General features: G+C 48.5%; 1 protein-coding gene across 3 annotated transcripts in view; it reads right to left on the reverse strand.

The window, feature by feature from the left end:
• TCERG1L (transcription elongation regulator 1 like) overlaps window positions 1-25,017 on the reverse strand; it is an 85,279-nt gene that overhangs the window by 21,929 nt on the left and 38,333 nt on the right. For 2 of the 3 annotated variants that reach the window (XM_040563970.1, XM_040563969.1), the window contains exons 5-8: window positions 15,435-15,560; window positions 5,982-6,076; window positions 4,470-4,558; window positions 16-170 (exon numbers count right to left, since the gene is read on the reverse strand). In XM_040563970.1, coding sequence (XP_040419904.1) covers window positions 16-170; window positions 4,470-4,558; window positions 5,982-6,076; window positions 15,435-15,560 — 465 coding nt within the window. The remainder of the gene's footprint in view (window positions 1-15; window positions 171-4,469; window positions 4,559-5,981; window positions 6,077-15,434; window positions 15,561-25,017) is intronic. The other variant, XM_040563971.1, reaches the window with a different exon arrangement.

The following is a 25,017-nucleotide window of genomic DNA, read 5'->3' on the forward strand; positions in this document are numbered from 1 at the left end:
CAGGGCATTAGTTACTTGCTGCGGCCTCCAGCTTGCGCTTGTGCGGCGGATCCTCGATGATTCTGTTTATGTCGCCACGGTGCTTCAAGTCCACCGGCTTCTCCCACACCGATAGCTGCATTGTAGGGTTGAAGAAGAAGACCCGGTCATCTCCAGTCCAGACTACACACCTATTTCAAGTGATAAACTATGCTTAGATAATGTCAAACATACGTATGACCAAGAAATTAACTCTGAGTTGAATTCTTGTCTGTCATTGTTAACTGTGCATGAGTGAGACTCATCTCAGACTGACAACCTGCACGAGGCCCTGCAATCCCATGCAAGTTACCTTGAGTTGAGTAACTCCCTCCACATCAACTACAGGTCACAGAAATGGTCTACACACCCCATAAAAAGCAGGAGGTTAAATACTCTACCACGGCAGGGAAAAAGGAAAAGGAGAGGAAAACACAGTGAATGCTTTGTTCACAGCAAAAGAAGCCACAGGAAAATACATTTTGCATTTTAAGGCTGTAACCGTGAGAGCAGCAAGTCACAGGAACCCCGATCGCTGCTCTGAGCAGCCCGCAAGGTAAGGCCGTGCCGGCGGTGGCAGCAGCCCCAGGGCACCACGAGGCCGCCCGGCAGCCTGAGGCAGGGCCACGGGCACTCGCACCGGGGACGTGCAAGTGGCCGCAGCCAGAGCCCACAGCACCGAGCCCAGGTGATATCCATGGGCTCCGGATCCAGTCTGGGAAACGTGACCAAGTTGCTGTGGTGCGAGCCAGTTTTTTGACTTGTTCAGTTAAAGTAACTGTCTCAGCTTGACATCAGCTTTTGCACCAAAGTTCATTTTAAAACAGCTAAAATAATATGAACATAAATAACACACCACCATGACACAGTCAGTAAAGCTCAGATTTACTCCACCGAATCTATATGTAAATAAACTAGCAGAACAGGGATCTAAAGCCTGCACTTTTTGAATTGTAAAGAAAACTAATAAACAGCACATATTCACTCTGCCTTCCTCAAACACGTACACACACGCTTATAATGGGAAAACGTTGGTCTCTGATACATAAAATTCTGGAAAAAACAAATGTTATTAGTAGAAGCCCTAATGCTTAGCTGTTATTAAAAGAAGGGATCAGAAGCGGTTAAAAAAAAAAATCTGGTCTGGGTAAAAGACTACAAATATGAAAAACACTCCATCACTGCAAGGTATGATAAGATTATGACCCAAAATTTTCTGTGTACCACTGGTAAGACATCACCACTGACTTTGCCCATACACAAAATAAACGTATATATAAGCTCTGCAAGAAAGAGACTTGGTAAACTTGAAACTAGCATCTTGTTTGGGAACAGCAACGCTGCCCCATGCACATGGGACTGACAAAGCTATTATTTGACAGAGATTATAACCAGTGTTTTTGGAAACAAGTTTTGTCTCTGCTGATATGCTGCTGTGCTCACGGCTCCTCTGCCCACTCACGTGGATGCTGATGGTGTTCATTAATCACTGAATGCCACCAGGTCTTGTGTGCCATCACCTCAGGTTAGAGACTCTGGGCTCCCTTGTGACACCTCTTTACTTTTCTGTGACTAATATCATCTGACGTTTAATTTAAAATTAATGTCCCTTTCCCCATGTAACATGCCACCTGTTCCTCCTTGGTATAATAACAGTTTCGATTATCCACAGGGAACGCATGATATTTTGTTTCAGCCACTGAGCATAAACTGGAGATGCAGATATTGCTGTGCTCATTTTTCCCTATAGAAAACTGGTTTAAGCATGAGTAAGGGAACAAGATGATTATACATATTTTGTTTCATAATGTAGAAACGTTTGGTTAACATTCTTGATTTTTTTCTGCCATTAAAAATATGATCTAGCTACTCCTGATAGGTCCTTTGTCTCCCATTTTTCTTGATTTCTACATTACCTTGATGTCTAGAGATCTGCAGTCATTAGATTGGGTCACTGATCTTTTGGGGCTGAACTAACTCTCCTAGTCTCCTCAATAACTAATTTTCTCAGAGTCTCAGTAACAGGCAACAGTCACGTCAACACTTCCAATGATATCAGGGAAACAACAAAGCGAGAGAAAAGAGGAAGACAGAAAGGACGCGCACACAGGCAGTGCACATGTAAGGCACGAGGGTGGACGAAGCACTGGTGATAAGCTGGGCAGAAGATTCCTTTTCTTTGATTACACCCACACCCATGATGCTGTCACTGGAGATTTCTCCACTTCTGACGCTACCGTCCTTTTCCTATTAGCCATTCGCCCATGCCATTTCTCCCTTTTCACAGCCACAGGCTCTTGAAATCACCTCCTCACCCTCCCCACCTCCACTCGGATTCTACAAATGCTCTGAACTCCAGCTTTGCCCTTAGTCCTGCTGCAGACAGCAGATGTACACAGCTCAAACGGAAGGAAGCATGTACAGCAACCTTTGCAGTCCTGCTAACAGCAGTATGAGATGGCAGCGCATGAGCTAGGATTCCTTCGCCTTTTTCACATATCGATTCCCACTTCACACAGTCTGTAAATCTGCAATTGTTTCCCCTCCGTTCTCCCCTCTTTTGCACCTCCGGTGATCTGACCACTCTCTAGTGACCTAGAAGCTGGGAGCAGGAGAATGAGAGAATTGCCACGTGTTCACTGCTTGTTTTATCAAATGCACTCAATACCCAGCATTTACAGACGCTGATCTCAATTCTAAAATTAAACTCTTCTGTTGCAAAACTGGTCAGTCTTTACGGTGGCAATATTGCTAACTCATCTATAATAATCCCATCCTACATTTCTGAGTAAGGACTGAAGGACCAAATAGTCATTTCTGTGAATTGTTGCACAAAGTGCTGAATGCCCTACAAGGCTCAGAGGGGCTGACAGCATGTTAGCAACTGAAAACTCACCTTTTGATTTGTTTTGTGGTACCACCTCCAGCCCCACTCAGATTTCCTGCTCCTGCCCCAGAATGACACCCCAGCATATGCTTGGTGATGTCACATCAACCATGAGTTTGCAGAAGCATGGAGCCAACCTACAGGTGGAGAATAAATTCAGGATTTGCTGAATTTGTGTTTTAACCTACAAAAAAGTAATTTTTTAATTCTGATTGAACACCCTACAGGCGTGCTCCATGTTCCATCATGAGTCACTGAGCAGATGAGACTTTGTCACCTCAGAACACGGGACAACTCTCAGCATTAGGACATTGCCCTTCCCCTCTGGTCCCAAGGATGAGATTTTGATGTCTGGTCTCACACCTGAGCGCTCACTGGGTCACTAAATAGCTCTCTGGAAACTCAGAAATGTAAGGTTTCTCATTAGAGACTCCAGTATCACAAGTTTAGATCTGCGAGTGGTGCCCACACACCACTGAGCAGCCACTGCTACAGAAGATGCAGTGCCGTGACCTGGCTCTGCCTCTTTTCCGTAAGAACTGACTGATGGAACCAGTGAGCCTGTTCATGACACTCCTGGACTCAAACAGCTCCATTGTACTACTTCCTACAGCAGCAGCTGTCAAGAACAGAAATGATTAATATAAATCACATTTACGATGTCAAGATTAAATACGACATAAGACTGTGTTTACAACATTGGTTGGTCTGCAAAATGGCACAGAATAATAACAACAAATATTGGCTGATATTTGCTTTAGCCAAAGATCCCACAGACATCAGCCACTCAGTATAAACTTATTATTTCATGGCATATAGGTAAAGGACGTGAAAAATCTTTCTTATCAACCATTCAGGACAGAAAGCGAAATGTGATTTGTATCTATTTAAAACCCACAAGAGCTTCAGTTACCCAGGATGCAGTTAACTGAACGGGAACGTGGTCAGGAAACCTAGGGCATGAGACACAACCTTTCAGAGATTTTCAGATGTAACATGAAATCGATGCCAATCTTGCAAGACTAAGAAACTACCACTGCCAATGAAATAACTGGGAGATGAAGAGGGTCTGGCCCTAAAGAGCAAGAACATTTCTCATGGGTCTTGTATTTCGTCTTTGATCTATCCAAGAACTGTACAAACTGGGTCCTCAACACATGAGAGACCTGGTAAGACCAGGCCCCTAAAGAACAATGCTGAACACAGCACTGCTGCACAGAACACAAGCAATGAAGCACCCACAAAATCAGAAAGAAAAACCACCAGCTGCTTTCTGCCAGAAGTGATTTCTGGCTGAGCTGAGGTTCCTAGCGGCAGCACACTCCACTTACCTCACAAATCCCAGGGAGGTGGCCCACACCATGTTTGCAGCTATGTCTTCTCATTTTCGTTAAGTACATGATTAATGAGGAAAAGCTACGCTGGAAGCTTGAAAAGGAATGCAGTGCTGCTACTTAACATCCAGGATAGTGTATTTTCCCCACGCAAAGACAACTAATGCATGTTTGGCAAGAGAAACAGCACTGATGAATGACTTTTATTAGCTCTAATTGCATTTGCTTACCATGGTGATCCTGGCACTGGAGTGGATGCCACGGGCTTGTTGCCATTTGAAGAACTGTCATCCTCATTTACTAGTTTAAAAGAATGATCCTTGAAAGAAAGATAGAGATTAGTCAACAAGTAAAACCGATACATAAGACTGTTACTGTCATACAAATCACTCCCTTTAACGTGAAGTGGGTTACACAAATTGCCTTTATTCCACTAACAGCTTTACGAACAACCAACTGCCTTGAGAATAGTCCAGATAAACTGGAAATAATCAAAGTGGTGCCCCACTTTCAGCAATACAAAAGAAAAACCAGCAGGCACTCTTTTGTCCATGCCAATAGCTCGCTTGGGACAGCGGGTATAATTCTGTGTATTGCAACCACGAGGAGAGCTGCCTCGTCAGAAATGATGGCTAACGAGGGGGGCAGGCTGGAGGAGGAGCGCTCCCAGCACCTGGGCAGAGCAGCAACTCATGGAGCAGTGGGGTAATGGCAAGGGCCAGGGCTGCGAGTGGCACTGGTGGGCAAGCAGGCACCTCGAGGGAGCTATCTGAGCAGGAGCGAGAACCAGGGAGCACACAGCACCCCGCAGAGGTCATGTCCTGGCCATGTCACATCATGGCCATCACTTACTGCTTGCTCGTGTGTGTTTTTTCTGGTATTATGCAAAGACGTAACTGTGACAAGTGCTGAAACCCCATGGGGGGGGGGGTCCCGTTGTGGGGACCCAGCCCCACTCCTGTCCCCATCAACCTCCTTGCGACAGGGACAGGCCCCTCTGCCTACGGCTGGCCTGTGCAGATGGCGCAGCAACCAAGGGAGGCGGTGTGGCACAGCTGACATGTACGGGCAGTGAGCATTTCAATGGCTTACAGAAACAAACCGTGAGGAGGAGGTGTGGGAGGAAGGCAGCGATCTAGCTCGGTGCAGTATCAAGACGTGAGAAGCATGTACTTAATGCAAATATAATAAAGCATACATACAGAGGTATTTATTTTGAAAGCATTTTGCTACTTGAAGCACCAAGGATGTGTCCCAGTACCAATACAGATGCAAATGTGGGCAACACCTGCAGAGCCTGGTAGGCAGAGAAGTTTTGCTTGCACAGAGCCTACAGAGAACAGTGCGATAGGAACATAAAAAATTTCAAAAAATATTTGAACTCATTCCACATCTCCTCCTCAGGACAGAGCTCCTGATACCAAAAGCAGGTGTGCACAGAGGAGAAGCGTGGGTGAAGTGCCCGCTGCGGGGCAGCTCTGGGCACCTTCCCCGTTGCTGCTTCCTGAGCCCCAACATTGCAGCCGAGAGCTTTGGGGCCGACACCCTGAAGCTGCACTGACAGAGCTCCACAGAGCACTAAGACAAATTAAACAGATAGCTCTTTAAAATCGACTGTAGGAAACAATCCTCTATCGACAGCAAAGCTCCAGGTCACAGAGCAGTCCTTTATAGTGACTCTGATTTGTGCAGTTCGATATCTTAAAAAGGTTTTTAAAGGAAGAAGGAAATCCATAGCAGACCTTATCGCCATCCCTCTCCACGGGCGCGCTTTTCCTGTCGGCGTGCAAAATCAAGGTGGGTGGGCAGGAGGGCCGGCTGGATTCCTTCCCATTATCTGCGAGGAGAAAGCGTTATTTCAGTTAGGTGCAGCCCATACACTGCCGGCCACACACGGGGCTGCGCCCCCCGCACGGTGCCAGGGCTGCTCTCTGCCAGCAGGCGCTGGCCTTCGTCACCTTCCTAAATATCACGGCTCATTCTAACAGGACTCATCCGTATACCTTTGAGAGAGGCTCTGACTGCACTGAGCTTTTTATTTTTTTTTTCTAGGAACATGAATGTGTCGGATGGCACCGAGCAGCTGCCTTCAAGGCCCTAGCAGCATTCTTCAGAAGCTTTGGAAGTGGATTTTCCCCTTAGTTTGCTGAATTATCACCTCATTGCCAGACGGAGCGAGGAGACTGATGGCAGCAAAGGCAGCGCGTGAGGTGAGCGAACAGAGGCGAAGTAATAAATCCAAGAGGCTCGAAGGATTCCTTAAACAAGGCTCATAATTAGACTCTTTACCAGACCAGTTGCACTTCCTATACACTAACCGCACTTGCGCTGCTGATGCTGCCTGAGGGGAGCGTTTGTGTGGTCAAGCTGCACAAAAAAAGCTCGGCCGTGCTCAAGAGAAGGGAAATGAAGCGGTGTGGGAGGAGGAGAGGAGGCAGCGGGCAGGGAAATGGGGACACCACGTCCCCAGGGCATCGCCCATGCCCCTCTGCCTGCAAGCCCCGGCCCTCCGGCGGCAGCAGGGTGCTGGGCCCAGGCAGGGCCTGCAGGCCGCGGCTGTGCTCTGCCTTGCCTTCTGCAGCAGCCATGGCTGAGCTTTTAATTGCTTTTTAATTGGAAGCAGTTGTAAGAACAAGCTCCCACCCCCCACCCCTTTTACACAGCAGTTGGCTCCAAGTGAAGTGCTAAACACTCGGAGTGTTTCCACGGGCTACAGAAAGTCTGTGTCTCGATAACAGGCCGTAATGAACAGCAAGGAAAGGCAAAAAGGCAGCAGGTATCAGACAGACCAAACAATCAGAAAAAAGTGTTTTTTTCCACAAAGGCGAAACCGAGCGGTGACAGTAGCGGCTCCAGCGGGCAGCACGCACGGCCGGGGATGCAGGTGGCCATGTCGTGCGGCCCTGCGCATCGCTCCGAGGATAAAAACCCCCAGAACCATGACTGGGGCCCCACACCATAATATTTAGATTTCTGCCTTAAATCCTACAACATTTTAGGTAACATTAAACAACAAATGGTGACAATGTTTTGATTCACTCAAGATAAAAACCCCAACAGCAATACCCCAACACCCAGCACCACTGTGCATACATCCCTGACGAGTTCCAGCACCGCAGCAGAATTACCTGAGGAGGCTCGAACCCCTCCGAAGCTGCTACTACGTCTCCTACCAACCGTGCCTGTGTCGGGTATGCCACCAGCACCCCGGTGCAGCACTGCACACCTGCCTGCACCCTGAACACACTGCTCGAGGGCTCAGAGCACGCCGCGCTGCAGAGACAGGGCAGCACGGCCCGCGCTGAGCACCGCGATGGACTCTTCTCGTCCCCAGCAGCTGCAGAACACTTTTTGTCTGCAAGATGGACTAAAACTTGGGTAGAGGAGCTTGAAGGAACTATTGGCAAGTGCTGCCGCTCCAGGAGTGCGTATTACGGAGTCGATTCACGTGTGAAATAGCATTTGAATAATTTGAAAATTACTTAGCAGAATAGACATACCTGCAACAGGAACTACATCAAGGAAAAAGCTGGAGCCCACAAAGTGTTTGATTCTCTTTCTCCACTGAATATATCAAAATAATAAAAATTTAAGTATAAGTCATTTTTCTCAGAGGACAACTTACTCAATTTTTATGGGTAATGAAGAAGAAGATTTACAAATCATATCAATTAATTTCCACATTAAAGGAGCAAGGAGAAGGGAGCAGCTAATATATATCAAAAGGATCTCTAAATCTATCTCTCTTCATTGGACATCTGCTAGCAGGGAATCACAGCATTACTGGAGAAGTTCAGCTTTGAACGCAGTCAAATTACTTCCAACTTCATTTTGCCTGCAGGTGGTCACACCCATGCTTTCTCCTCCTGAACTTCCAAAAGGGTCAGAGCAGACAGCCAGAGAGCCGCAAAGGCTGGAGACAGCAGAGGACCTCTCTGGATCCTGCAGGGAATTTCTCAGTGATGACAAGCACAGCGATGCCACACATATGGCTTGGTATTTTCATACCAGGGACACCAGCACAAGTAGGAAGAAATTGACCCCAGGGCACTCATCTTCAGCCAAGATTAAAACCAGGGTCCTGCTGACAAATATGAAGGCACATTTCATTCCTCAATCTGATGTAAACTACTAAGTTTAAAAAAAAAAAAAAAAAAAAAAAAAAAACTACAAAGGTAATGCACTCTTGTTCACATCGGTAAGTGGTGGCATAAGCCATGATGAAACTCTCCGCAGAAGAGCTGTGCGAGGAAAAAAACATAGCAAAAAGGACACTTGAGAACCAAGGATGTTTCTCTCACTCACCACATTGTGAAGTTTGGAGGCGCAATTACAGAGCCTGGCTGAAATTTCACTCTGCTAATACATTCTCACACTCTACAACATGGCTGAGGAAAGACGTGCAGTTTCTTCACCTTCACAAAGGTACTTCACTACCTTACCCCATAGTTTTCCATCTCTGATTCTGGCACTGCTGCTACCCCAGGGATGTTCTTGGTTTCTGCTGCCGCTTGGCGCTGGGAGCACAGCTCTCGGCACGCCCCGGTGTGAAAGCAGAGCACGTGTCACTTACAGACATCCACGTCTCCAACAAAGGTTTTAAATCAAAATAGCATTAGCATGCCTTCTGGAAACGTGCTTGTGGAGGACGAAAGGAACCTTGAGACATCTCCCTTTGTAGCTCCTTTACAAGTCAGTGACTGTGCAGCGGCGTGGAAGGAGGTGGAACAGCCCCGGTTCGGAGGCTGTTTGCAGGCTCTGGGCTCCCAGCACGCTGGAAGGTAGCACTGCTGAACAGTGCTGTGCCTCAGCGCATCCAGCTCATGATTCTTCTGCTCTTGCCAAGATGTAATCCCAGAAGAAAGAGCTCTGGAAGGCTAATTACCTCCTGGTGAAACAGTCATACACAAATTGCTGCTCAGACAAGGCAAACCCCTGATTCTGTCACGCAAAGAAGGAGCAGCTGAACATGGAGCAACACACTTGGACAATGCTTAACAGATCTTGGGTTTAATTTTGTTTTAGTAGGGCAATCATACCAACTCCACTTCCAGCTCTACTTCTTTCTCTTCTTACCTATTTCTCTAATCCTAGAAGAAGAAAAAAAAAAGCTAGTTTGATTCTTTGGTAGTCTTCATCACCATGCTGATTTAAGAAGTAGCCGAGAACTCTCATCCATCCACATGCATACGTATGCATGCATGAGGAACACGTTTACCTCGCTGGCTTCATTTTTTAACTGATCATTACATGCATTAATAAAAATAGATAAATGTCAACTGGTAGATTTAAACAAACTGTTGCACATGTGAAATTCAGGGGAAGTTTTGCACTCCTGACACCGAAGAGTGAAACAGGAGAGAGAACCTCAAACACTCCCACAGCTCAGGTAGTTCCGGTTTGATGCAAAGGAAGGTATGATGTACGGCACAACCGCTGTTGCCACTGCTGCTCTTACCCTGCTCTTCAGCAGCTGAAGGTTGTGTTGAAGTACGAAGCACAAAGGCAGCCGCGCTGACCAAGCCTGGAGACTCGCACACAGCTGCGCTCACTCCTGTTTGAACCATACGCAGTTCCGCTTGGAGACTCTATGTGCTGGCAACGCCCGAAGCAACTTCTCAGTTTTTCTCCCTTGAAAAGCTCTCTCACATCATCTGAGCAGGGATTGAAGCCTCACAGAGGGACTTGGGTGCTGCATCTTCTGCTAGAAATAGCGTATCGCCGGCGCTGCACACCTACGTGAGCTTCTGCAGCACACAGCTCACTAAGCATTCACACGTGACACAGGCTTCCACAAAATGTTGGACAGTCAGTACATATGCAATAAAATGGAAATAAAAAACGAAAGAATTGGGCTAAACTGCTGAAAGTCGCTGGGCAGGTCAGGGGTCAATTATTTTTATATCCACAGTGATCACTGAGATGGATTTTCCCAAGACACCAAAGTTTCAAGCCTGTGTTTCCTCCATCTAGCTTAAAAATCCTGAACTGGCTGAACTCCCTGGGTTCAGGTGGGGCTGTGTGAACGAGGGAACCCGAGCGTGAGACAAGAGACGCAGCAGAGCCGGAATGGGTGAGGCCAGAGGCGAGGCACAGGGAGGCCAGGTCGGACTGACCGACCGCTCTGCTTGTGCAGGAGAACATGAAACAGACCACGGGCAGGGCTTCCCAGATCACTGAAGACTTCTTCTAGGACTCGTTAGATCATTACGGATCTCTTCTTCCCGGCACATGCCAGAAAGAACAGTGGGCAAGGTACGTCATTGACCTCTATTGGCCACTGGTGCACGTCTTTCCTCAGGTTTACTCTTTTCTCGTTAATCAAACCTTTTTTCTTCCCCTCTTTAACTTAAGTGCATAAAATATACTGCAGGCAGACAATTAAGGCACCATGACGTATCTCCAGCAGAATCACACAGCATTTTTTGCCCCTAAACTTAGCAGCATAATTACCAGCAGCGCGTTCCCGGAGCCGCTGCAGCACTGCTGAAGGATGCGCTGGAGGCTAAGGATACCTGATTAAAGAGATTTCTCTGAGCCTCCACAGCAGGTAGAGAGACATGAATAATTCACAGTATGAAAAGCAGAGGTGAAGTAGCAAAATTATCTTACATATATTACAGAGGATGTAGGCGTATGATTATAAACGTTGTCAAATGCAGAATTAGAGAGGATGAGGAAGAGGACTGATTTACTCCACGAGAAGCTTTGGACAACAGAGTTTAAAACTGTTTTGCAAAGGTTTTTAGAGGCCAGACTTCTGTTACTTTCAAATGTAGGTTTAAAAATTTGACACTAAATGTTGCAGAGCAATGGATTTATTTCAAGTGCACACATCTAAGCACTCTGCTTTTTGCTATCCCACCAATATTGCTGTATGTCAGTCCTGTCTCTCCCCACAGCTTTTTTTTTCTTTCGTTTTTTGAGATTAGCCTAAAACCCACATCGGGCGGACGCCCAGTTCCTCCCCTGTTGCTCGCTGCCCAGACACGGGCTGGTTTCATTGCTGGCTCCGTCACCCAGTCCGTGCCCTGCTCCCGTACGTCTGGGTCCGGCTTCCACCCACCAGCACCGCTCAGAGCAGCGGGCACCTCCTGGCATCATCTGTTCCTGCTCCTTCCTGCACGGCTTATTTCACCCCTTGATTGGTGTCTATATTCTGCTTTGACCCTTTTCTCTGATATTTGCCAAGCGCTGTGTTTCCCACCTTAGAACACCTCTGCTTGAGCAGCTTTTTCCCTCCACAGCAACCTCTTCCCACTCACTCCCTTATTTTCCTGAAGGCTTGTAACAAAAACGGTAGCAAAACGAGGATAAATTCTTCGCCTGCTGTACCACAGCACGGGCTCTGTGCCTGGTGCGGAGGTTGAAGACAAGCAGCCAACACTCTCTGACAGATCTTTCCCCAGACAGGGCGCAGGGTGCACAGCAGCCCGCGTCCCGCAGCAGCTGAGATTCACTCCCTGCGGAGCAAAGCCAGCTCCACCAGGACCGGGCACAGGCCGGGGCTCGTGCCTCGGCCTTCCCTCAGCACCAGGCAGCCCTTACCCAACCCAGAACCACTGAATTTATGCTTGTCTGCAGTCTTAGCCTGCCTGGGTTTACCTTCTTCTCTCGGCTGCAGCCTCTGTGCTGTTTCTCAGCCCCTCTCCCAGCTCTTTGCACCCCTGCAAGGCTGTCCAGGCAAGCTGCAGTCAGTCAAACATCTCTGCCAGTTCCTGGCGCCGCTCCTTCCTCTGCTCTTTACGTGCAATTCCTATTAAACTTAAATCGAGTTCAAGATCTTGGCCCTGATCTGAAGCACTCGATGGTCTGAGCACTGAAGATCCGTGAGGTTACGCGGAGCTTTGTGCGGGTGGCAGTGAACAGCTCCACTCCTCTTGTAAGGAGCATCGTGTACGAGGTGTTTTTCCCTTGACTGTAAGGGGAAAAAAAATCATTTGTACCCGTCGTTGGATATTTCCAACTTCCAACACAAAAATAAATGCTTACTAGAAGCCAAGACCTCTGCAAAGTTTACTACTTGTGCTCCAGAAATACAAAAAAAATAGATTAATTTTGTCTTCAGGAAGGAAGGTTTTTTGCATGCTATCATAAGCAAAACACAACTCTGCCAGGTCTCACTGAACACACAGCTTTCCCTTAAGAAACAAAGCCAAAGAAAGGCTCATCCGTACTGCAAAACGAAAGCCTGGCTGCAATGTCCTGTAAAAGACACGTGTTGGCTGACTGCTGCACCACGGCACTGGCAGCAAGACATGGGGTAGGGGCTGCCGCCCGGAGATAAAGTGCTCCCCGTCCCAGCTGGAAGATGCACGGCTCGGAGAGTCGGCACTCCACTTGTCTGCCCCCGTCCTCTCCTGGAAGCTACCAGCCCTAGTTTTCAGTGCTCCTGAGACAGAGAAATTGAATTCACACTTTCTTAAAGCTTCATAGCTTCAAATCTGTGCAGCAACGACCTGAAATGCAGTACTACTTCAGGCAGGGCTTGGTATCTCCTGAACCCACCAACCCCATTCACGCTCCCCTCGCCTGCAGAACTGCTGTGAACCCACTGGCCTGTCCCTGTCCCTGTCCCCATCCTCCCCACACCATGGCCGGGCACTGCTGCCCCTTGGCAGCACTGGGGTTTACACACCCACCTTAGGGCATTTACACACCCACCAGGAGCAAAGCAGACCGAGATGAGCGAGCGGAGGTGGTCTCACTCCCCCCTTGGAGCGGGCAGAAGCGCCGGGCCAGGCGCCGCATCTCGGCTCAGCATTACCAGCTGGGGGCTGGGGCCTTCCTAAACCACCTCTCGCCCGTGCTGCCGGGTCACATCGCCCTGGCACACCTGAGTTTGCCACGAATGTCCCCGAGGGTCTCAGCAGTCAGGTCCTGCTCTGCTGCTCGCCCCCCAGAGGAGCGCTGAGTATCGGCACGCTCTCCTCACTTTCCAGGTTCCAACCGCGGTGTGCTGCCGGTGCTGTACACTCCTGGCTATTTCTGGAGAGACGTGCAGATGCACAGGCAGCCGTGCAGATGCACAGGCAGAGCGACCTCCCAGCCCGGCAGGCTGCTGCCCCTCCCCACACGTGCCCTCTCCCCGCCAGCGGCCAGACCCCGTCTCCCCGGCCAGCTCCGTGAGCGGGGCAGCTCCCGGGGGTTTGTCCAATTCTCGCTGTTTCGTAACAGCTTTCTGAAGTGCACGCTTCCTTTTCTGTAGCGCTTTGAGACTGATGTGTGAAAACACCTTTATGACTGTTATTTGCCCCTAATTATGATTCTTTCTTTGATTGCCCTTCCAATGGAAATAATGATAGCTTGTAGAAACCTATAGAAAAGTGTGATCTCCCGAAAAACACTAAAGAAAAATCCATACTAAACTTGAGTGAAATTGCCATTTTTCTTTTAAATGCAGTCAGCAGCAACTCAAAGATGACAAACGGAGGAAGACGAATGTGTTTTCTATTTTCAAGGTAAAGCCAGAAACAAAAATAGAGTGTTCATCTTATTTACATCACTTGTATACATGTAGAAACGTAACGATTGCTCTTCCAAAACGACGACCTTTCAACACTATGGCCCTTTGATTTACACAGCCTATTGACCAAACGTCACACAGGCCTAGCCATCAAAAGCCATCTAGACATCGAAGGCTTTATACAGTTTAATCCTCGTTCAGCACAATGGGTGGAATCGGGAGGGTTTGTGTTCGCCAGTCTGACAACAAGACGATTATGAAATTCCTTTGACATGAAATACATTGCAGATGACGACTGCAGTTTTCCACAAGCAACAAACTGCAGAGCAGCAGGACTCTTACACAGAACTTTGTCTTTCTGCCCATGCATTCTTTAACCAGTTTTAGCATTTCCTCCGTCTCTCTTGCTCCTGCCAAGAAAGCAAGTCAATAGCATCCACAGTGACCTGCAGAGGAACACACGGGTCTTAAACGGAGTAACTGCACTGAGGGTAAAAGAAGTAGGCGCTTAGCAAAAGCCAACTAAGCCAGACAAGAAACTTTAAATCAAAGTATATCACAGGAAGGGTGTATGAACTTGCTTTCAGTCTTATATCTGTCATGCAGTTTTCAAAAATTCCCAACCAAAAGTGGAATGCTCAGTAAAATAAACTCAATTAGAAGGTCTAATGCGAGACAGGTATAACGGCGGACAGACCTGCTTCAAAGAGAGCCTACAGCTCCAGTTAGGGATTTGCCTAGCACAGGTGACCCTGTAACTTTTATCTTAGCTGTGGATAGAGCCCGTGAGCGTGATGCACCCACAAGGCAAAGGGCTTAGCGGGACGAGCGATGGCTTTTATACAAAACCCTGCACGCAGTTACAAGTACAGCCACTTCTAACACGCGGCTTTTCAACCCCTCCACAACTTGTTAACGTTGCCTAGGTGTGACGGACGAGAAGAATTACACCAGAACTGGTATCTAGCAGTTCTTGACAAAGCCCAGCATTTGCCACGAAACACAGCTTGCAGCGTGCTCACCGCCCCGAGATACGCCCAGGCACGGAGGGCTGCGGCCACCCGCAGTGGGCAGAGGACAGCACATCTTCACTCCAAACGTAGTATTTCACCTCCACCACCAGAGCTCCTGTCTTCACAACAACGACAGGATTGTAAGGACTTCTTGTTAGTAGGAAAGATGTTCTCAATTTTTCATCAAAATCTGATCTCGTTTTGGTCACGATCTGCAAGGTGTACATGTGAATCTGAACAACGCCACGAGACTTCTTCCAGCTTTTGGGAGAAAGCTCTGTCTCCCTTTCACAACAACACACACATTTACATGAATATGAATAAAACTGTTTTATCACACAGCACAGCACAAAGCATCCTCTGAGACTGCAGCCAACGAGGCTTCATGGAGCAACTACCCAAAAGATAACCACGGTATCGCTGCAATGCTTGTGAATACCATTGGCATGGGAAATGAAAAGCCCAAGGACATTTCACAAACTTGCCTTTTGTGTCATCAAATGCAAAGCTACTGCCAGTTGCCAGACCAAGCAAACGGGATCTGAAACACTCTGAAAATACTTGTAATTAGCTAAAGCAAATGCCATAAAATTTGAGCTGATTTTTTAAGGGTCCCCCATTACTGTGCAGTACGGAAAACATAGTTTGGTTGGAAGTACACAGATCCGCAACATATGCTCCAGTAATATAATCAGTCCACCGAAATATAAACACACCTGTTAATGCCTGATCCATCAAGTTGGTTGTCATGAACGTCACAGCTGGTGCAGACACAGCAGTTACCCTGGCGACTTGCGTTGGCATCAAAGGACTCACACGAGCATCCACTCTGGAGGCAGAACCTGCATTCAAACCATAATGAAATCATTTTTTCTTTCCAGTAGACAAAAATGCCTTCAGAAAAATCTCTTCTTTCAGCCGTATTTCACATAATGCTTGTTCAACCTCCTGTGAAACATTTCTCTCTACACTCACTTGGATGGTTAAAACAATAGGGGCTGAGTTTATTCGAATTACTGGTGTAGTCTGAACACGAGGCCCATTGATTTTTGGCGAATAAGTACAGGTGGATATTTTAAATTAATATGAATGCGTTCCTCAAAACAAGAATTTCCAAGAACACGTTAGTGTGTTCAGAACAGACGTACAGCACGATCAGTTTTCTTATTTAAGACTAAATAACACCTCCGATTTCTACTCATTACTCATCGCAAACCATTTGTGTCCCATTCTACTCATGGGAAATATTTTGCCAATAATACACAACAGCAGCTTTATCCACGTGAATCACAGCCTGCTCACAGACAATCCACAAAACAGAAAACCACTGCATTGCCCACATGCGTTATTCATGATAACGTAGCGATCCAGATCTGCTGCTAAAATCATGGTAATTAAACTAGGACACTTAGCCCTTGAGAATTTGTGGCTATTGCCAAATTCGAGGTCAAACCTTAAGCACTGTTTTCCTATTAACCGTATGTTTGGACACTACACGTTTTTTCAGAAACTGAAGGAGATCACACCATCTCACTTCCCATCCGTAGTCCCCATACCCTGTTTACAAGCTGCCATTTCAAGACTGAGCTGGCAGTCGGGACACATCCCTAGTTTGAGATGGACTGAGAATAAAATCTTATCTCCCAAGCACATCTCAAGCTGCAGAACGTGTAGTGTTCAACCCGGTGTCCACTGTAAATGTTTCCACTGATTTGTTCCTCGGTTCCCAGGTGTCAAGGCAGCTTATTAAGCACAGCTCTCAGTAACGCGGGGAACACTGATCGCTTCCTCGAGCACGACTAAAATGCCTTAGCACGTTATATTATCACAATGGTTACTCTGATGTCCTTTTTCTTTCTCAGAACTACGGTCGTGGGTGTCACCTCGTCTAGTGCCGATGCAGAAGGATAGTTCCTCCTGGTTTTGACACGCAGATCGCAGACACAGCACGCTGCTGCCCACGGACCTGCCACCCACGCTGCCTTCACCCAGCCTTTGCGGTAGCGTAAAGGGGTCTTTGCTGAACGCTGGGGAAGTTCTGCTAGAACCGCTATTTTAAAGGGTTTCTCGTTGGTGCAAACCACGTTCAAACAGCCGCTTTTACCCAGCTGTACGTCTTGCTTGCTGGAAGCAAGCAGTCCAGCATTGCTATGGAAGCAAGCAATCCACTGCATTGTCCTGCAGGACAGAGTGCAGGGCAACACGGGCTACCCGGGAGCCTGGCCAGGTTAACTGCACGCAGCTGGAGGAAAGGCTCCAGAAAAGGAAGCGTTCTATTATTTCTCTCTATCTTTAGCCATTAAATCCGTATAGGAGAAATTCCCGCAAGACACGATCACTAGTGCGAGAAACAAACTAACCTGTGCTACAATAAATTTAATCCACACTTACTTTGAAGGAAGAATGACAAATAAAGTACTCACAGGAGAGGAACAGGACGGTGGGATGTTTGTTGTGCTATCTACACTACTTTAACTCGGCCATCTCTAACGAGACAGCAAACATTCTCCACCTGGAGCTGACATTCGGACCTCAGGCAGTGATGGTTTTTCTTCATGCTCTTCTGTCAGAGCCCCTGGCAAACCCATTAACTTCGATGAGCTCTCCGGAAACGCACAGAAACCATCAATTCTCATTCCAACCTTTAGCTCTAAGGTGCCTCTAATTGTACGGAGAGATCCACGCAATGGGAGACCCCTCCTGTGTGATGAGGGTGCCCGATGGGACGCGCACACCAACAGACTGAAATTCTGCCTTCCACGTACTTGGAGACCATTCCTTGAGCTCGAACCCCCAAGCGCAGCTTAGATGTACAGCACTACATGACTGATTCCACCAGTGGTGCGTTACAGAGCAAGGGTTATTTGGTGTGCTTTTGCTGTTCGAATTAACGTAAGGACCACAAGAGGACACTTTGATCCTACCACTTCCAGAATCACTGGAGACAGATCTAAACGGCATTTCATGGTCCAGTCTCTCCCGGTTTTGGTGAGCTCTGCGCATACGAGCATCTTCCTCTTTACAACCTGCTGTTTGTAAGATTCGTATTTATGGTTTGGAGGCCCACGTCGCGGCGGGTGCTGCAGGCGGCAGGGGAGAGCAGCGCACACCGGCCCCACACACGCTGCAGGGCACACGCACGGGGGCCTGGCACGTCGCTGGCCTGGCCTGGAGGAGGTACAGAGGGAGCAGGCTCAGGCGCAGGAAGGTTCCCACCAGTTCGGAGGCTTACAGGGACACCCGGCAGAGGTAAGCGTAGCTTCAGGCACGCAAATCAGTGTCAGGCCACAAACACGATTATCTACACGTAAAATTGGAGTAACTTCGTAACGTGCTTAATTATCTCCCGCGTATCGCTGTAGATGAGCTCGGCTCTTTTTTTTTTTCCCCCATCAAAACATATGTTGCATGTTGAAACGTGATTTTGCGTTACACAATTTGAACTGCCTCTTTATGGTGATTTATTATCACATCGAGCAAAAATAAAATTATCAGTGCATCTTTCAACATGATAGAAGCAATTAGCTCAAAGCTCCCATCCATATTTGACTCAAGCATATATATACATGTATATTTTTTCATACTGCAGATCAAGTTCAACGGCTTAGTTTAATTTTATCTTACGCTCACCAAATAAGCTGGAATGATTTAAGGCAATCATAACATTTAAGGAATAAATATTTATGCTTTCTAGTTCTTCGTGCTCATAAAAAAAAGCAGTCTTTGCAATAGACGAATTTAGAATACAAATAAACTCTGTGGATTTAGTTGAACGTCATAATGCAATACAAGCTTTCAGTATGAACTCAATATAACCTGGGCTGCAATAACACCGAAACATGAACCATAAGGAACCTAGCACCCACCCACACCCCCCCCCGTACTCTGTGATTAAGTTTAAGGGAAATGTTACTACAAAACCTTTCTGAGAGGGAGGAGCAAAAAAGTGATCTTTTCTACCAAGTCTCTGAATGCTGCCAAGCCCAGCAGGAGCACCGACTAGTGAGTGGTGCATTTTGGACCAGATGATCTTGGAGGTCTTTTCCAACCTTAACGATCCTACGACTCAATGGTTTTGAGAACATCTGTCCATTTTTAAGATTATTTCAGCGCAGATGCATTCTACTGTCATTTAGAAATATAAGAAGCCTACGTCTCCGTGTAACCGTGACAATGACGTTGCAAGGCCAGAGGAGGACAAAGCCAGACAGCCATAGCCCACTGGGCACGGCCCCGGGGCCAGCTGAGCCCCCGGGGAGCCGCTCACCTCCTCTCCGCGCCGCGAGGCACAGCACAGCACGGCACGAGGGATTTGCCTCGCTGGGCGCCACGAAGGCAGCGCCGCCGGCTGAGCGCGGCTGGCAAGAACAAGGTTTGCTCGGCGATGGAGCTTTCCTGCCCGTGTAACTGCTCTCAGGCGTGGGAAGACTGGAATTTTGCCTCCTTTCCTATAGTATTCAAATTTATTCTAGCACCTTGTTTTGTTCTTGGAACTCGGCTGTTTTGATTCCTCTGCTTTGTCAGAAATGTATTCTTGCTGTCTGTATGCATATTCATTGTACTCTGCTGCGTACAGATAGGATCACCCTTGGTTTTTTTTTTAAGATGGCAAAATATGTCAGTGGTATAAAGCCCCAGAATATGATTTTCAAAACTGTACCCACGGCTGAAGAGCAGAAAACCCATTAACGGTATAATTTTGTTGACTTTCAAGTCACTGATGCAACGCTGAAAATCCCACAGTCAATAATAAGCCCAGCAGGTACTCCCAGATATGCTTATTTCTAAGTCAAATATGAGCCGCGATGGTTCTTTTTTTACATCCAAATTGAAATGTAATGAGGGAATCTATTAACAAAGAGTATTAAATATTCAGCGGTCTGGCTCTGCTCAGGAAAGGCTTTACCTTAAAACTTGCAGAGGGACCCGCAGAGCAATGCTGAAGTCTCACAGGCTTTGCCCTTTTGATACCATTTGGAAATTTTCCTCTTTTGGAAAAAAACAAACAAAACCCAACCAACCAAAACAAGAACAGCCCAAACCAGGACACAACCTGTAAATACAAAATAAAACGCTAATCTTGAACCTAAAATGCTGGAAGAGCTTTCCTCGCAGCGGCAGACTTGGCTGCTGTTTCTCTCTGCAGTATGTACAGAAAGCAAGTCCTTTGGGAGCAGAGAGCATCACTTTTAAACTTGCCATCGATACCCTATTCGTTATTGACAATAAACCCGAACGTGCACAGCCTCACAGAGCAGACGAGCACAGTGCTGTAAAATCCAGAAAGACGCCGAAGGAGAAATCCTGGCCCTGAGCAAATCCAAACTCCCTCGTTTCCCACGGGTCAGAAAGTTACTCCAGAGTCTCCTGGGTTCTGTGGATTTTTCACATGAAAATCTGTGCACGGCAAGCGATGAAGCACCTCTTAACAATCTGATGGGATACAACATCAAATTAAGAGAAGACATCACAGAACAAGCCAGGGACTTGTGCACATACCATAAGAATAACAAGGGCTGCAAACTGAGAGCTCCCACTGACTGCACAAAGATCCCTGGTTTGAAATGGGGTCTTATTTCCCAGATGCGACAGACGTGTTGTATCCATACGAACCCTAAGCGTGAGACGGACACACGGCATCCAGGCTATCGTCCTTCTGGGCGGCGCCCTGCTCCCGGCCACAGCTAATTGCAGATGTTGAGGGAGGAGCACAACAACACAGCTAGGACGCAGTAACACACAGGGAAAAAGCGTACGGATAGAGCAGAGAAATAGCATAACGTTTCAGTAGGACGCTTCCAGACCTTCAAATAACTACGGCTCAAAGAACTGAATACTCCTTAATGGGATCTTTTTGTCCATGAATGTGTCTTGCACCCGCTAAAATAAAAAAAACCTTAAAGCTACACAGAGGTTTTTACATTTACAGAACTCTGGCCTTGGGCAAGCAGGAGTGCAACCAAACCAGGAAGCAGGTCCTGGGGCTTTTTAGTTTGTTTTTTTAGCATGAACATAACATACGTGCTCATTCAGGAATAGCTGGTACTGAGTCCGCGAGGTGTTGGATGCAGGGCACCATCCGCAGCCCTTGTCGGGTTTGAGGGATGTCTGCAATACCCCGCTGCCGCCGCGGGTGGCTCGGCAGCGTGCAGCTAACGAGCGGAATGGAAACCCAGCGCGCGATGCTGCAGGGGAGCCTCCGCGTGCTTACAAAAATCATCGGCACCATTTCACGTTGAAGTCAGTTCCGTTCTCTCTCTAACGTCTCCGCTGGGATTGCTACTGGAATTTAGAAAGCAAAACAGGGGTGAAGTTCAAAGATCTCGCAAAAGCATATAATATCCCAAAGAGCCCCGCAGCTGGGACTCGGCAGGTCAGCAGGACACACCAGAAGCGACACCCCGCACTGCCACACGCAGCCCTGCTACCGGCGAGGGAGGGCGCAGGGAGAAGAGGGCCTGCGGGTCGGCTGGTCAGGAGGAGCAGAGCGAAGCCCTGCCTTCCCTCTTGAAACGCCCCCAGGAGCAGCGGCACGGCCAGCACGGGCACTGCCCGCGGGGCTCTGGCCGGCCCAGCTCGCCCTCGGGATGGCCGGGACCTTGGTGCCGACGGGGCATTGTTTTGTTAACGCTCCCGAAACGCGAACACGCAGCCGAACGCTGAAAAGAGGAGAACGAGGAAACGGGTGATTTCCATCGCTATATCTAACAGCCGCTAACGCAGTCGGACTAGGCAACACCGATCTGTTTTTATGATTGCTGTTATCTCGTTACGAGCCCAGAAGTTAGCGAAGATCAGGGCCCAGGGACCTGCCTCCTTTAGCACCAACATCCATCACGGCTCGGTAATTCGGGGTAATGCTGCTTATCTGCAAGGGGCGGGAGAAGCCTGTTTCCTTGAACAAAGGAGGGGTTGAACCATAACAAAAATCAATTTTTACGAACCATTCAGACTCCTTCAGCTATGTTCAGCCCCAAAGCTCTGCTTCTCTGCCTTTCTCCTCAAGGTCACGCCACGACTTTCCTCAGGGCCATTTTCTGTTAGCTAAACCCGAGGCTGTCTCGAAGCCACCTTTACCGAGTTCTCTTTTCTTACTCGCTCTTTAAAAGGCACAGAAACGTTCATTAAAAATACTCAGCACTTTATGAATTTGAGTACCCTTTCCCCCACTGCTTCAGACTGCAAGATGTGGTTTTTGAGCAGAGGCCGCTCTCAACGGCGTGTAAAGGAGCTGGGTGAACGCCGGCAGGGCATTTCCCCAGCTCACTGGCACGGGGGCCGCCCAGCTGCGAGCAGGATCTACATGGCTGGTCGCGGTGCTGAGCACCCTGCTCCGGCCGGGCACGACACGGCCGCCAGCCGCCTTCTCCGCTCCCCCCAGACCTAAAAAGCAGGAAGGCAGCGAGTCCCACCTGAGTTTGGCGGCACACATCCGTCACATCTGTCCCGTCCCCTTCGTGCCCCCACCTCCGGCACTAGGTGACTGGAGAAGATCCCCAGCAAACTGCAATGCGCTGCGATGCTTCACAGGAGGGCACGTGGGCCACAGCTGCCCCCAAAATAACACAAAAGCTGGCAAAAAAATGGCAACCACTCTTAGTAATTTTGCCTGGTATCTACCGTGAAAGCAGTTACTCCAGGTAACGACGAATTGTGGCACGTACCTGCACAATACATCAGAGCACTCCCGCATCCGTACCAGTGGCCCTTGGACTTCTCCTTGGGAATCTGAAGCCAGTTTAACAACGAGATGCCAGCAGGATTTGTTTGAGGACAGGCCGTATATCGATACCGTTTACATCAGGAGTTTGCAAGATTTTCCTCGGACCCCACAAAAGCCACAGCCAGACTTTGTCCCTGCCCTGCTGGGCCAAATGGCGCTTGTCTCACCCGCCTTTTCCCTGCCTCCCCGCGTGACACAGCCCGTGCAGCGCGGCCCCTCTCTGCCAGCCTGCGAGCACGTTCTGCTTGTTCCAGTGACTGTGGCGGAGCTGGAGGCCAAAGCGAAGCCAAACCTTTGCTGGTTCACAGCTAACAGAGAAACAGGAGCAGTGGTAGAAAGGCGGTCAGCACGGCAAGGACCTTTCTGAGCACGGAGCGTAAAACTGTGCCCCATCATCTGCTTTTCGGCAGAAAACATACCCGCGGCCATGAAGAGGGAATGCAGAGAACGCCTTAGCTTTTTCCTCATGCCTCCTATTGGGGGGGATATGTGACCAAACTGTGGTCCTCCCCAGATACATTTGAAACTGCTAGCAGGCTTTGTACAGTTCTGAAAAGGAAGGTCGATATTCCAAAGGCTGATTTAATTCCTTCTTATTCAGGAAAAACTGGCAGGGAGGATGCGAGAGATGCTGCCAGTGCTTGGACTGAAAGAAGGCCACGGCAGAAGCATGTCTCTTCTCCACTGCCACAGCATCCGCTGGGAAGTGCTCTGAAGGTCAAAAAAGCTTAGGTTGAAATTTGCACTTATTTAAATACCAGGAGGCATAAAGCTGTAGGAAACCAGCCCTCATTCGGTCAGAGAATTACTTAAGGAGGTAATTGTCCATCTCCTCCCGCACTTACTGGCCAGCAGACCCGGCTGTCTCGGCAATCAATCGCAAGTGATCTCCTCCGGCTGTCACTGGGTTATCTCCTTCAGAAAGCCCTCCTTTAACATCCCTCGCTGCTGAGGAATTGCCGGCTGCTTCGCTCTGGCCACGAGCACGCTGCCCAGATTCAGTCCCAGACCCCTGCGAGCTCCGGCAGCACCCAGCGAGATCCCCACGGGTGGCAGCCGGCTCCCGACAGGAAGGAGCGGCGTTTGGGGAGCGTTTACTTGCCGGGACAACGATCCTCTGTCACACCTCTGTCACATCTCTGAATGCCAGGCACACAAGTGAATTCTACTTAAAAAAAAAAAAAAAAGAAGATCGTTGGAAAGCATTTTCTTCTACATTATTCACAGCCTTCCGTGTAATGAGACGATTCCAGGGATGACGGACCCGATGGCTGTGCCCCTTCCTGCTGTCCTGGGCAAACGCCGCAGCTCAGCCGCAGGAGCCGTGCGAGCAGAGGGTGCAGCAGAGGGACAGGCGTGGAACAACCGCGCGATACTGACACGGGCCGTTTTCCTGGGGAGGAAATGGCTACAACGACCAAAAAAGTGCTTGGAAAAGATATTCACCTCTCCAAGTACGGCTGAAGTAGAGAAAAGACCGATCCATTTGTTCTGACTGGGACCACCCCTACCCTGGAGATGCCCAGTTCGTGCCTGGAGAGCCTCTGCAGCTCTCACAGCCTCCTGCGCGCTGACTCCCATCTCCCCACAAGCCTTCGCCCCTCTCGGGACCCCAAGACAGGACTTCGGTCCCCATCCCAACTCCCCGGCGGAGAAGCCCCTCACGGCACCGTCTGCCCGGGCCGGCGATGCTGCGCCCCACGGACTGCGGGCACGAACGCCCCTCGGGTGTCCACGGGTTTCGCTTTCTGGGTCGTCCAGGTCGGAGCCGCCACCAGGCAGCCCTCGTCGGCTTCTCGCAGGGGACTGCCAGCAGCGAGCCCTTACAAGCGTTTCCTCCCCAGCGACCAGTTGGCATTCCACAGCCCGCCCCGAGCTGCCGGGCAGCCCCAAACCCGGCCCCGGGGTGACCTCAGCTTCTGGACGTTCTCAACAGGTCTGTTTCCGGTATCTGGAAGAACTGGAAAACTGTTTTTCTTAGATCTATCAATTAACTTGCAACGCCTATGGAAACGTCTTGGCTTCCTTTGCTTGTCCAAATGTGCAGCAGCTGCGCTGCTCAGACTGAAGTCATTGCTTCTCAAACATTTGTCTGAGGAAACGAATCGACAACAGAAAACAAACAAAGCAGTGGGCACCTTCGAAGGTGCCAAGAAAAAAAGTGCACAAAAAATGATTTAAAAAAAGAAATGAGATCCTTCTTGGTCCAAACCAACCTGCGATAATACAGGCGTACCGGACTGTTGTGCCTCTGACTTTCTGCCAACCACACAAACAATAGCTGCGTGGGCAAGAAACATTTTTCATCATGAAATTTTAAAGGAATTTTTAAAGGAACATTGCACCAGATCTACATCATCTGGGAGGTACGGGCAATGGCTACCGCTTTTTTTCTTAAAAATACATTTTAAAAATTTGCAAAACAGATGCTCAGAATTATGTATGATATTATAGTTCATTAAAAAAAAATCAGGGATCCCAAGAAAACGAACTTGGCACCTTCTCTCTCACTGGCTCCCTTTGTTTTCAGTGCTGCTTAGGTCTGGCTACCCGCAGAACATGGGCCAGTGCCAACT

This window comes from Cygnus olor, chromosome 7 (assembly GCF_009769625.2).
Source record: "Cygnus olor isolate bCygOlo1 chromosome 7, bCygOlo1.pri.v2, whole genome shotgun sequence".
NCBI lineage: Eukaryota > Metazoa > Chordata > Aves > Anseriformes > Anatidae > Cygnus > Cygnus olor.